General features: G+C 45.8%; 1 protein-coding gene across 4 annotated transcripts in view; it reads left to right on the top strand.

The window, feature by feature from the left end:
• Positions 1-1,398: 1,398 nt before the first annotated feature.
• The window catches only part of PAPOLA (poly(A) polymerase alpha), a 59,207-nt gene continuing 48,841 nt past the window's right edge, over positions 1,399-11,764 (top strand). For all 4 annotated transcript variants that reach the window (XM_084839584.1, XM_084839547.1, XM_084839576.1 and 1 more), the window contains exon 1: positions 1,399-1,647. In XM_084839584.1, the coding sequence (XP_084695710.1) occupies positions 1,640-1,647 (8 nt within the window). In that variant the 5' untranslated portion in view covers positions 1,399-1,639. The remainder of the gene's footprint in view (positions 1,648-11,764) is intronic.

The raw sequence follows: 11,764 nt of genomic DNA, 5'->3' as shown, positions 1-11,764 counted from the left end.
TTAGAAAGCATTAGAAAGCACCAAGAGATTGTGTTTCTGAAAGGGGAACATCTTTCTCTTTGAAATGTAGCCCAACCTCTTGCAACTTTCAGGGTTCACAGAGACAACAAAGAGCCACGTGGCAGCTTAAAGACTAAAAAATATATATTCTGGCATAAGCTTTTGTGGTGCCCCAAGACCCTTTGGTCTTTTTGCTGCAATGGACTCACAAGACTACCCCTCTAGGAAAAGGTCCATTGAGGTTCTGGACAAGGGAGTGGGAGGAACACCCAGTGCCAAGACTCTTCAGCTGTTTTTCTCTCAGACTGAGTCCAGCAGGAAACCCCAATGTTTTGTAACACCCAAGAATGCTGCCGTGAACTGCTGTTTGCTACCTGGAGGACTCCGTTTGGAAGAGGAATTGTTGTTTCCTTGCCCACAGCTATGACTCATCCCACGGTGTGGACAAAACATAGCAGGATGTATACCTGCATCCCCCAACCTGGTGCCTTCTAGACATTGCGGACTTCAAATTCCCATCAGCCGCTGCCAGCTTGGCCAATTGTCAGGAATGCTGGGAGTTGTATCCCCAAACTTCTGGAGGGCCCAGGTTGGGGTAGGCCAATGAGCACCTTTTTTGAGTATACCCTTCCCAATGTGGGAAGTCCATTGCAATTCCACCTGTAGCTTACAAAAAGCAGTAATTTTATTGCATTAGGAGCACACTGTACATCATGGCTAATGGCTGTGAACGGGTATTTCTTCCACGATCCTATCCTTGTCAAACTCTAATCGTGTCCTCTGCAAACTTTAAAGGCTCTCCAATACTTCTGTTCAGATGAGAAATATCCTCTTCCGTTTTTTAGGCACAATTTCATAGTGCAGGTATGGGGAACGAGTGACCCTCCAAATGTTGGTGGACTACAACCCCCATCATCCCACACCCTTAGCTATGCTGGCTAAGGCTGATGGGAGTTGCAGTCCACCCTCATTTAGAGACCCGCACGTTCCCCACGCCTGTCGCCGTGTATCCTGATTAGTTACATCGGAATACAAATGATGTCACTGCGTACACAGATGTGAGATTTCTCTTGCGGACTCCTGCCGCGGCCGCCACTTCGGGAAAGTCAACGGCAACGGACGAAACCCCTCCCTCCACCCCCGGCCCTGACGCCGCCGATGCTGCGGCAGCGGACGAGGATCAAACGCCGGCAGGCCGGCCCCTCATTTCGGCGCATGCGCAATCACCGTCGCAACCGTTAGACGCTTCAAACTCCCGAATCGCCTTCCCCAGGACTACATTTCCCGCGAACCACTGCGAGGCCGCCCTGCGTCCCTCGACGCAGAGGGTGGGCGGCATCGTCGCGTCAGCGCGCCCACTGGCCCGCCACGCCCCCGCCCCCTCCCACTCCTTCCCCCGCTCTAGAACGTTGCTGTGGTAGCGCCTGGGCGCCATGTTAGGAGGCCGGAGGGGAAGTGGAAGAATTGGAAGAAGCGGCGGCAGCCACAGCAGCCACCAGGCCTAGCCAGCGGCTCTTCCCCCTCTCTTGGAGGGCCCGAGCCAGGCCCATATCATGCTCACGGCGCCCGCTTTCCAGGCGCGGGAAGAGTGACTGTTCCGGGGAAGAGGTGGCGGCGTTTAACCACCGCCGGAGAAACGATGCCGTTGTGAGTTGAGGCCTGGCCGGAGGAGGGAGGGGGCGCGCTGGGGAGGCCTCGCAGGAGGCTGGGGAGGCCTCCTGAGCGACCGCTTCCGGGGCTGCGGCGAGTTCGCGGCCATTGGCCCGGCCGGCCGGCTTCCCCCGCTGCCTTTGTAGCCCCCGCTTCAGCCCTTCGGCCCCTCTCCCTTCTCCTTCGGTGAGCCTCCCTCAGCCGGGTCCTTCCCGCCCACGCGTTGAGGGGATCGGCGCCTGAGCGACGGGCTCTTATCTCTCCTCTCCTTCGCCGCCGTCGCCCCCTCGCCTTAGCGCAGAACTTCGGGAGAGGGGGCGGCGCCTGCCCGCCTGCCCCCTTGCCTGACCTCAGCCTTGGCCCTGGAGCAGGCGGCGGCCGCAGGGCTGCAGAAGCCCACCCCCCTCTGTCGCCGCCAGCCGCTCAAGTCGTAGGTTCTCTCCCATGTTTATCTGCTTGTTTCAGAGGCTTTTTTGGAGAGGGGAGCGGGGGGGGGGGGAATCGCCTGTGCAAAACTCCCGGGTGCCTCGGCCTAGACTCTCGTGCCGCCTAGGCTGGACGCAGCCGGGTGGTGGCAATCACTCTGCCAACCGTAGAAAGGGGTCAGCGGCATCTCTGCTGCCGCAAAAGTTGCACGCCGGTGCCAACCCCTGTCCGCCTCCCCGTCCCCACCAAACGAGATATAAAAGAAAAGATAATGTCCGGCGTCTTAAGGTTGTGCAATATTGGAGAGTGTCAGCTCGTATGTGCCCTTTGCGTCCCCCCATCCCTTCCCTCCTTTGTTTTCTCTTCTTTCGCACTAGGACTTCACAATATAAGCTTTCTGTAGATTCCTCAAAAATTCTTTTGCCATATATTCTCTGTAAACGTGTTTTGTTGCATTCTATTGTTGGCAAGGCTGTGACATGTTTATATATGTTTTTTTTTAAAAAAAAACCCGTTTTGAGAGTGCAGTAGTAACTAACTGGATCTACATGAGAAGTTTTGCGTTCAGCCCTTTGCTGTTTAAGGGGGGGGGGGGTCGTCTGTTGACTGTGCAGTCCAGTTCTGCTCTACTGCAGAAACCCTTGGTAATTCTCCTCGTATCCCGAAATGCAAAATCAGCTTTTGTCATTCAGTGTGTGGATTTTGCCATGGCTGTGGTATGTTAGGTAAATAATTATTGATAATTGTTACAATGAATGCATGTTTCAAGAGCACATGTTATAGATTTTTTCTTATGATGTTAAGGAACAGATGTTGATTGAGATTCTTCTATGAATGTTCCGTACAAGTGCTTTAAGAAACTTTACATCTTAATTAAAAGGCTAGTTAGAGTTATTGGGGTGATTATAAGAACCTTGAAACGAAGAACTAGGCCTGTGTTTTGCGTTTTTCTCTTCCCTCCCATTCCCCTTTCCTCTTGTATCCTGTCTTTTAGTTCATAAGCCTGAGGGCAGGGACTGCCCTATTATTAATTTTTGTAAACTGCTCTGGGAGCCTTTTTCAGATAAAAAGGAGTAATGCTGTTAATGATGGTGATGAGCATTCCCTCCATTCTAGAATGCCCTTGTTTAAGTCCAGCTCCTTTCTAAGGAAAATTAGATAACTTCTGTGTTCTTCGCTGTCGTTGCCATGCTTAACAGATACCTATGGAGAAATGAATTTAGGGTGACATTTAAAATCCTATGCATATAATATATTCAGAAGAAAGTCCAACTCCAGTGAGGCTTACTTTCTAGAAGTGAGAATTCAGACAATCCTATCTTGGCTTATTAGGCCAAGATATGATGAGCCTTTTGCCATACATCAGGGGTGAGCAACTTGTAGGCCCAAACATTTGGAGGGCCACAACTTCCATCAGCCCTGGCCAACATAGCCAATAATGAGGGATCATTGGAGTCATAAACCACAAACATTCTGGAGGGTCCATGGGGTTGTGGTAGAGGTCGAATAGGATTGTGCTGTTAATTAACCTAGGTTTGGAAGATACTTAGGTTAGTACAATGTATTTGAAAAAGTGGTTAAATGCACAGTAATTTGACCATTTCTAAAGATGCTGTAATAGTTACATTGCTGCACCTGTTTTGTGTGTTAATTTATTAGTCCATTTAGATACTGGACTAATAAATACCACATCAGTGTTAGTTTGTTATTGGGTGACATATATGAGTGGTAAATAACACAATGTTCTCTGAGCACCTTATATCAGTAAAATAAAATACAATCAACATTAAAACAGCAGATCTGAACAATTTTCATAATAAGATTTAAGATCTTAAAAGATCTGGGAAAATAAAAATATATTTGTGTGGCACTGAAATTAGCACTGAAATTACCCCAAAGTCAGTGTCAAGTGAGCCTCTCTGGGAAGAGATTCCACAACCAGGGTAGCGAGGTTGAAAAGGCCCTACTAGCTACTTCTTGCACTTTACTTGGCAGGAGCACCCAGAGATTGGCTTAGTTCAGTGGTGGGCAACTTGCAGTCCAACAACATCTGGAGGGCTACAATTCCCATAAACCCTTGCTCTGGCCCTGCTGGCTAGAGTTGGTGGAACTTGCAGTCTATCTGGGTTTTTTTTAGTTCTCCACAAGAATTGAGATACCAAATAATAGTGCACTACTGCAGTTGATAGTGAGCCTTGAGTCCCTTGTTTGGTACCAAAGAGGATACCTATTCACTTTACTTGTGTTTCTGTTCACAGATATATCTCATTATTCCGAATTTAAGCATAGTAAAATCCTTAAAAACTAGTTGCGCTTCTCATTCCATCCATATGGAATAGAATATAGAGAGCACCTTGTGTGAGTGCAAGGGAAAGAGTCTCTAATCCCAGCGGATTCCCCCTCCAGCTGCAGCCCTCATGCCACAATTTACGGCCTGGAGGGCCCTCTAAATCAGGAGCAGGGAACCTATGGCCCTCCAGGTGTTGTTGGACTCCCAACTCCCTGGCCAGTGGTCAGGGATGATGGGAATTCCCTGCCCCACTAAATCATGTAACTGGTGGGGGAGGGAGTTATAAGGGACTTGAGTGGAAAAGCCCTGTTGCATCATCACAACTCAGCTCAAATTTTCTCGGATTCCATCCTGTGTGGGTAATTGGGTGTCTAAAGTTATCTGAATTGGGTGTTCATTATCTTCTTGGGCCATGGTCCAACACAGAGTTTTGTATTGTGGCCTTGGACAATTGGCTCCCTGCTTACACTAGCACTAAACCATTCAACATCACAGTAATTCAAATCAGTGCCCCAACCACTGATGCCGAAGAAGCTGAGGTTGATCGAAGAAGCTGAGGTTGATCGGTTCTATGAAGACCTCCAACACCTTCTAGAACTAACACCAAAAGAAGATGTCCTCTTCATCATAGGGGATTGGAATGCTAAAGTAGGAAGTCAAGAAATCACTGGGATAACAGGCAGGCATGGCCTTGGTGTACAAAATGAAGCAGGACAAAAGCTAATAGAGTTTTGCCAAGAGAACATGCTGATCATAGCAAACACTCTTTTCCAACAGCACAAGAGACGACTCTACACATGGACATCACCAGATGGTCAATATTGAAATCAGATTGATTATGTCCTTTGCAGCCAAAGATGGAGAAGCTCTACACAGTCAGTCAAAACAAGACCTGGAGCTGACTGTGGCTCAGATCAGGAGCTGCTTCTTGCAAAATTTCGGCTTAAATGGAAGAACGTAGGGAAAACCACTAAACCATTCAGGTATGACCTAAATCATATCCCTGATGAATATACAGTGGAGGTGAGGAATAGATTTCAGGGATTAGACCTGATAGACAGAGTGCCTGAGGAACTATGGGCGGAGGTCCGTAACATTGTTCAGGAGGCAGCAACGAAATCCATCCCAAAGAAAAAGAAATGCAAGAAAGCCAAGTGGCTGTCTGATGAGGCTTTACAAGTAGCTCACGAAAGAAGGGAAGCGAAAAGCAAGGGAGAAAGGGGATGATATATCCAACTGAATGCAGAGTTCCAGAGAATAGCAAGGAGAGACAAGAAGGCCTTCTTAAATGAACAATGCAAAGAAATCGAGGAAAACAACAGAATGGGAAAGACCAGAGATCTCTTCAAGAAAATCGGAGAACTCAAGGGAACGTTTTGTGCAAAGACAGGCATGATAAAGGACAAAGAAGGCAGGGACCTAACAGATGCAGATGAGATTAAGAAGAGGTGGAAAGAATACACAGAAGAACTATACAGGAAAGATCTGAATGTCCCTGATAGCCATGATAGTGCGGCCACTGAACTTGAGCCAGACATACTCGAGAGTGAAGTCAAGTGGGCCTTAGGAAGCGTTAGTAACAACAAAGCTAGTGGAGATGACAGTATTCCCGCTGAGCTATTTAAAATCCTAAAAGATGATGCTGTTAAAGTGCTGCATTCAATATGCCAACAAATTTGGAACACTCAACAATGGCCGCAAGACTGGAAAAGGTCAGTTTACATTCCAATTCCACAGAAGGGCAACGCCAAAGAGTGTTCAAACTACCGCACAATTGCGCTCATTTCGCATGCCAGCAAGGTGATGCTCAAAATCCTACAAGCTAGGCTTCAGCAGTATGCGAATTGAGAACTACCGGAAGTACAAGCTGGGTTTCGAAGAGGCAAAGGAACTAGAGATCAAATCGTCAACATTTGCTGCATCATGGAGAAAGCAAGAGAATTCCAGAAAAATGTCTATTTCTGCTTCATTGAATATGCTAAAACCTTTGATTGTGTGGATCACAACAAACTGTGGCAAATTCTGAAAGTGATGGGAGTACCAGACCACCTTACCTGTCTCCTGAGAAACCTGTACGAGGGTCAAGAAGCAACAGTCAGAACCAGACATGGAACAACCGAGTGGTTCAAAATTGGGAAAGGAGTATGACAAGGCCGCATATTGTCACCCTGCTTATTTAACTTATATGCAGAGTACATCATGAGAAATGCCGGGTTGGATGAATCACAGGTCGGAATTAAGATTGCCGGGAGAATTATCAATAACCTCCGATATGCAGACGATACCACCCTAATGGCAGAAAGCGAAGAGGATCTGAAGAGCCTCTTGTTGAGGGTGAAAGAGGAGAGTGCAAAAGCTGGTTTGAAACTCAACATTAAAAAAACGAAGATCATGGCATCTGGCCCCATCACTTGCTGGCATATAGAAGGGGAAGAAATGGAAGCAGTGACAGATTTTACTTTCTTGGGCTCCAAGATCACCGCAGACGGTGACTGTAGCCATGAAATTAAAAGACGATTGCTCGTTGGGAGGAAAGCTGTGGCAAACCTAGACAGCATAGTAAGAAGCAGAGACATCACCTTGCCGACAAAGGTCCATCCAATCAAAGCTATGGTTTTCCCAGTAGTAATGTATGGCTGTGAGAGCTGGACTATAAGGAAGGCTGAGCGCCGAAGAATGGATGCTTTCGTACTGTGGTGCTGGAGAAGACTCTTTCGAGTCCCCTGGACTGCAAGGAGGTCAAATCAGTCCATCCTAAAGGAAATCAACCCTGACTGCTCATTGGAAGGACAGATACTGAAGCTGAAGCTCCAATATTTTGGCCACCTAATGCGAAGAGAAAACTCTCTGGAAAAGACCCTGATGCTGGGAAAGACTGAAGGCAAAAGGAGAAGGGGACGACAGAGGATGAGATGGCTAGATAGCATCACCGATGCAGTGAATATGGACTTGAGCACACTCCGGGAGAGAGCGCAGGACAGGAAGGCCTGGCGTGCTATGGTCCATGGGGTCACGAAGAGTCGGACACGACTGAACAACAACAAGGAGCTACCCTAGGATTCTTTATGTGATATTAGTGGTGGGCCCATGTTATACTACAAGAATTAGCAAGATTATTCATGTTGGAATTCAAATGCCTTTCCTTAAGACAGTGTTGCTTTTTGTGGGGTGTTATACTTTTTTCTAGAACAGTATTTTCTTAGGGAAATGCATTTCTATCTGACGGGTGCACACTGATTTTACAGTTATTATTTGGTAAATGAGTGCCAAATCTACAGCTCCTGTAGTTTAGGGCAACTCCCCCCCCAATATTTATGTTAATTTTGAGGGGTGTTATTAAATACAGTATTTTACTGTAGAGGTGGGAGGCTCATGTAGCTCTTTAAAAAGGAGAAAAAAGTAGCAGACAGCAGCAAGGCACGTGCCCTTTTCTGCAGAGCTATGCCTTGACACTTCTTGAACCTTTAAAAAGTATTTGGGGAAACACGCATCGTTCAATCGGGCACTTTGTACATATTCCTCATGAACATTTGCTTCTTTTAAAGAAAATGGGCAGGTTATTGTTTGCAGATTAGTAGCTTGTTTTATGGAATCTTCCTATTGTTTTATCTTTCCTGTTTGCCGCCATCAGTAGTGTATGATACTAGGGCTATATTCAAACTCTGCTGAGCTAAATTAGAAGATGAGAAATTTCCCATTTGATTGAGGCTGTTTGGTTTATTTCAACAAAGCATCATCATAAGTGATGGAAATGTAGAATCTGGTTTTATGGTCTGTTTCAGTGGCCATTCACTTATAACTATAAACATAAACAAAATCCCCTTTTTATTTTTGGCTTCCTGTTCTGGAGGGTAACACACAGAATGAAAAGTAGCATCTTGTATAGTGGATCAGTCCTACTCTGGATTCAACAGAAAGCCATATTTTACAGTGTTCAGATACTCTGACATTCTTTGAAACCTGAAATCTTGTATACTAGATATGTCAAACCTACATTATGTTGCGTTATTAAGGGCAGAATCCTATGCACGTTTACACAGAAAAAAGCCCTACTAAAACTGATAGCATGGTGGGAGTTGAAGGACTTTTTTCTGTGATGCCAGTGAGCATGGATTAGGTGAGGGTTGTTTAACCCCAAGCGGGGGTTGCGTATTCAAAATGGTGGCTGCACACACCTCAGCCTCGCCATGGGTTAAGTAACTCATGGTGGGCTATTGTGTCATGCAAACAACCTCTGTATAAGGAGGAGGAGTCTACTAGTGCCTAGTACTTGTTTTGAAGGTGTTGTCTGAAAGACAATGAATGTTTCTAACCTTACCTTAGAAAACAGATCTGAGTCTCTCTGGAATGGAGCATAAAGGTGTTTTGTCTAAAATCCTTGAGTGCCACAACAAGTATTGGAGTCGCTTTATAAAGAAATCTAAAAAATGTTGTGTATGGGGGAGACAGTCGCGTGCAAATTAAAGTGTATGGGTAAGGAGGGGGATCCTCACGTCTCTTCCAAATTCTCTGTTCTCTTGTTTCCACCACCATGCTTCCTTTTCCTAGCACTGATAGGGAGCTAGAATGGGAAGATGTCATTAGCTGTGTGCTGTATTCTCCAGTGTAACTGTGTGGGATTGTGCCCAAGATTAGCAAAGGCATATAGATAAAAAATATAAATAAAATACTGATGACTGTATTCCATGCTAGTACAGATTGAAAAGGGAAAAAGTTGCTTCGGTTGTAAAACTCAATTGTTCAACTCCCCCACCCCCCAATAAATCTTAAACTTCGTGGAATTACTTTGCGAGTTATAGCTCTTTGAATCTTTTAGAATAAATGTTGCAAGTGCTTATTTGGAATTGTTAACAACTCCTATATGGACCTGATTAAATGGGATAGCACACAAATTACAGGTTATTGTTTAAATCTTCTGTTAGTGGATTTCTGTGAATGGTGCTTAAAGTTCTGATTCATGTCTTTGTATTGTTATGTAATTACTCTAGTCCAGCCTCCCCCAACAAGATGCCCTCCAGATGTGTTGGACTTGAACTCCCATGATCCCCAGCCAGCATAACCATTTGAGGGCCCCGGGTTAGGGGTGGCTATTCTAGTTTTACTGGAATTAGTGTTGTAGCTTGAGCTTGGCTTTACTTAGGAAGTCTCTTAAGATAGGGAGGATAGGTTCTATTAAAAGTCTCTTGTCATTCAAGAGGTGAGAGACCTGGTGATGGCCACCAAGTTAGAGGGGTTTAAACGGGGATTGCACAGTTTCATGGTGGATAATGCTATCAATGGATACTAGTCAAGGTGGTTATATACTGCCTCAAGGATCAGAGGCAGCATGCCCCTGATTACTGATTGCTAGGGAATAAGAGCACGTGAGAGCTCTTGCTCTCATGTCTTCTCTGTGGACTTCCTATAGGCATTTAGTTGGCTGTTGTACAGAACAGGATGCTGGACTAGATAAGCCTTTAGTCCAGTTCAGCATGGCTCTGCTTATGTTCTTAGGAGAATAGGGTCCCACAAGTTTCATTCGTGGAGATCCCATTTGGGGAGACCCCCTCACCAAAGTTCTGGTGCATCAAATAAAATGTGAAAGACAAAGGTATATTGCTAAAGTTATAGCACTTTATCCCAGGTGGGCTTATTCTTTCCCTGAGTATTCTCTACATGCTGTAGGACTTGGGTGGGGACCACAAACAATGACTGGCTACCAAAGTCAGCCAAATTTGTGATCCCCAAGTAAAAACAATGTAAGGCAGCCTTCCCCAGACCTCCAGATGTCCAATGAACTTTGGAGTACCCCATATCATATTTCTCTATGTCTGGAGAACTGTCTGTTTCAAAATACACAAGAATGATCTCCACTCAAAACTTGGTTATGCACAACACTCTTGAACGCCGGACACTTGCAAATAAGGAACGAGGGCTGTGAACCTCAAACTAAGCTTTAGGGCACCACAAATCATGTCCCCATGCTTCCAGGAGAGTGTTGTCTTTGAGGCACCCTAGCATCATATGTGATCCAACACCTTGTTTGGGCATAAGACACTGACCCGATCCACACAACACGACAAGCCAGATAGGGGTTGTCGTTGATCCATGGGGTGTTGTGTGAACCCAGCCACGCTAACAAACCATGGTTTGTTAACCACAAACAATTCACATTCACAACCCAACAACAAACCATGTGTTCTCTCCGTGGGTTGTTTGTAGTTAACAAACCACAGATGGTTTATGTCAGAGGCCAGGTTCTGTAGTGCAGTGGGCCTTGTAATGTATAGCTAGGATTTGATCAGAAGTGGTCTGGAAGGGTCTGGGCCTGTTGAGGCTGTGGAATATCAGAATCTGTGAATTTATCTCTGTCAGCATTCTCAGAGCAGAGCTGGGGGCGGGGAGTCACCCTACTCCCTGTCCATCTGCTGGCTTGGCCTTGGCAGGCAGGGAGGTGGGAAGCTCTCTGAGAACCTGACAGAGGTGGGGTTTTGTAGAAGGATCACCCAGATTGAAGCGTCAATGTTGGAGGGCCAAACAGAGACACCCTGCTTGGACAGAGGCCTCGCTAAAAGGCTGAAAGTCTTCGTCTGTCAAGTGGTCCAGGGGAGGTTCTTACAGTCACATTTTCCCCTTTTAAGTTGACGCAAAGTCAAGGAGCATTTGCTAGGCACATTCTCATCTTTGCCAGAAATCCTCTCCATTTGGATTCATCATCGTTTGAGTCGCTGGAGGCACTCTGCCTGGTTATGTCAGTGAATGCTTTGACATGTATATCTCCAGTTCCCTACTTATTTATACATATATTGGCAATTATTGGCATGGTCCAAGAGCACATGGCACTGTCTTGAATGAAAATGAAGTAGTGGCTGAAGACCATGCTAGGGCATCTCAAAGGTGACAGTCTCGTGATAGTGTGGGTGTATGATTTAGGGTGGCCCAAAATTTATTGTGGGATACACATCCCCAATTCCTTATTCATTTATATTTATATTGGTGTGGGCTCATTGTGTATGGCAGTGTCTTGGTCTCAAATGAAGGAATAGGTTGAATGCTATGCTAGGGCCTCTCATAAAGGACACTCCTGGAAGTGTGGGTGATTTACAGTGGCTCAAAGCTTACTTTGGGGTGCATATCTATAGTTCCTTATTTGTTTAGAATGAGTCTCGCTCCATGCTGTCCTCAGGCATGGGAATTAGTAACTTTGGATCCTTGTTTGCCATTTCATCTAAACAGGCAAACAAAGCTTTGTGCTTATCTACAGCACAGGATCAAACCCTGGGAGAGGAGGAAACACATGAGCATGGGACTCCTCTGGGCTTTTTCTCATGTCAAACCATGGTTTGGTATTTCTATCTAAATGTACTCATAGGCAACATACAGAATTTTTGCTGCAGGAATTGGTGGTGGCCAGTAACT

This window comes from Heloderma suspectum, chromosome 1, assembly GCF_057233095.1.
Source record: "Heloderma suspectum isolate Gila_16-S chromosome 1, 16-S_ref, whole genome shotgun sequence".
NCBI lineage: Eukaryota > Metazoa > Chordata > Lepidosauria > Squamata > Helodermatidae > Heloderma > Heloderma suspectum.
The sequence above is the reverse complement of the archived record's forward strand: the minus strand, read 5'-3'. Positions and strand labels throughout refer to the sequence as shown.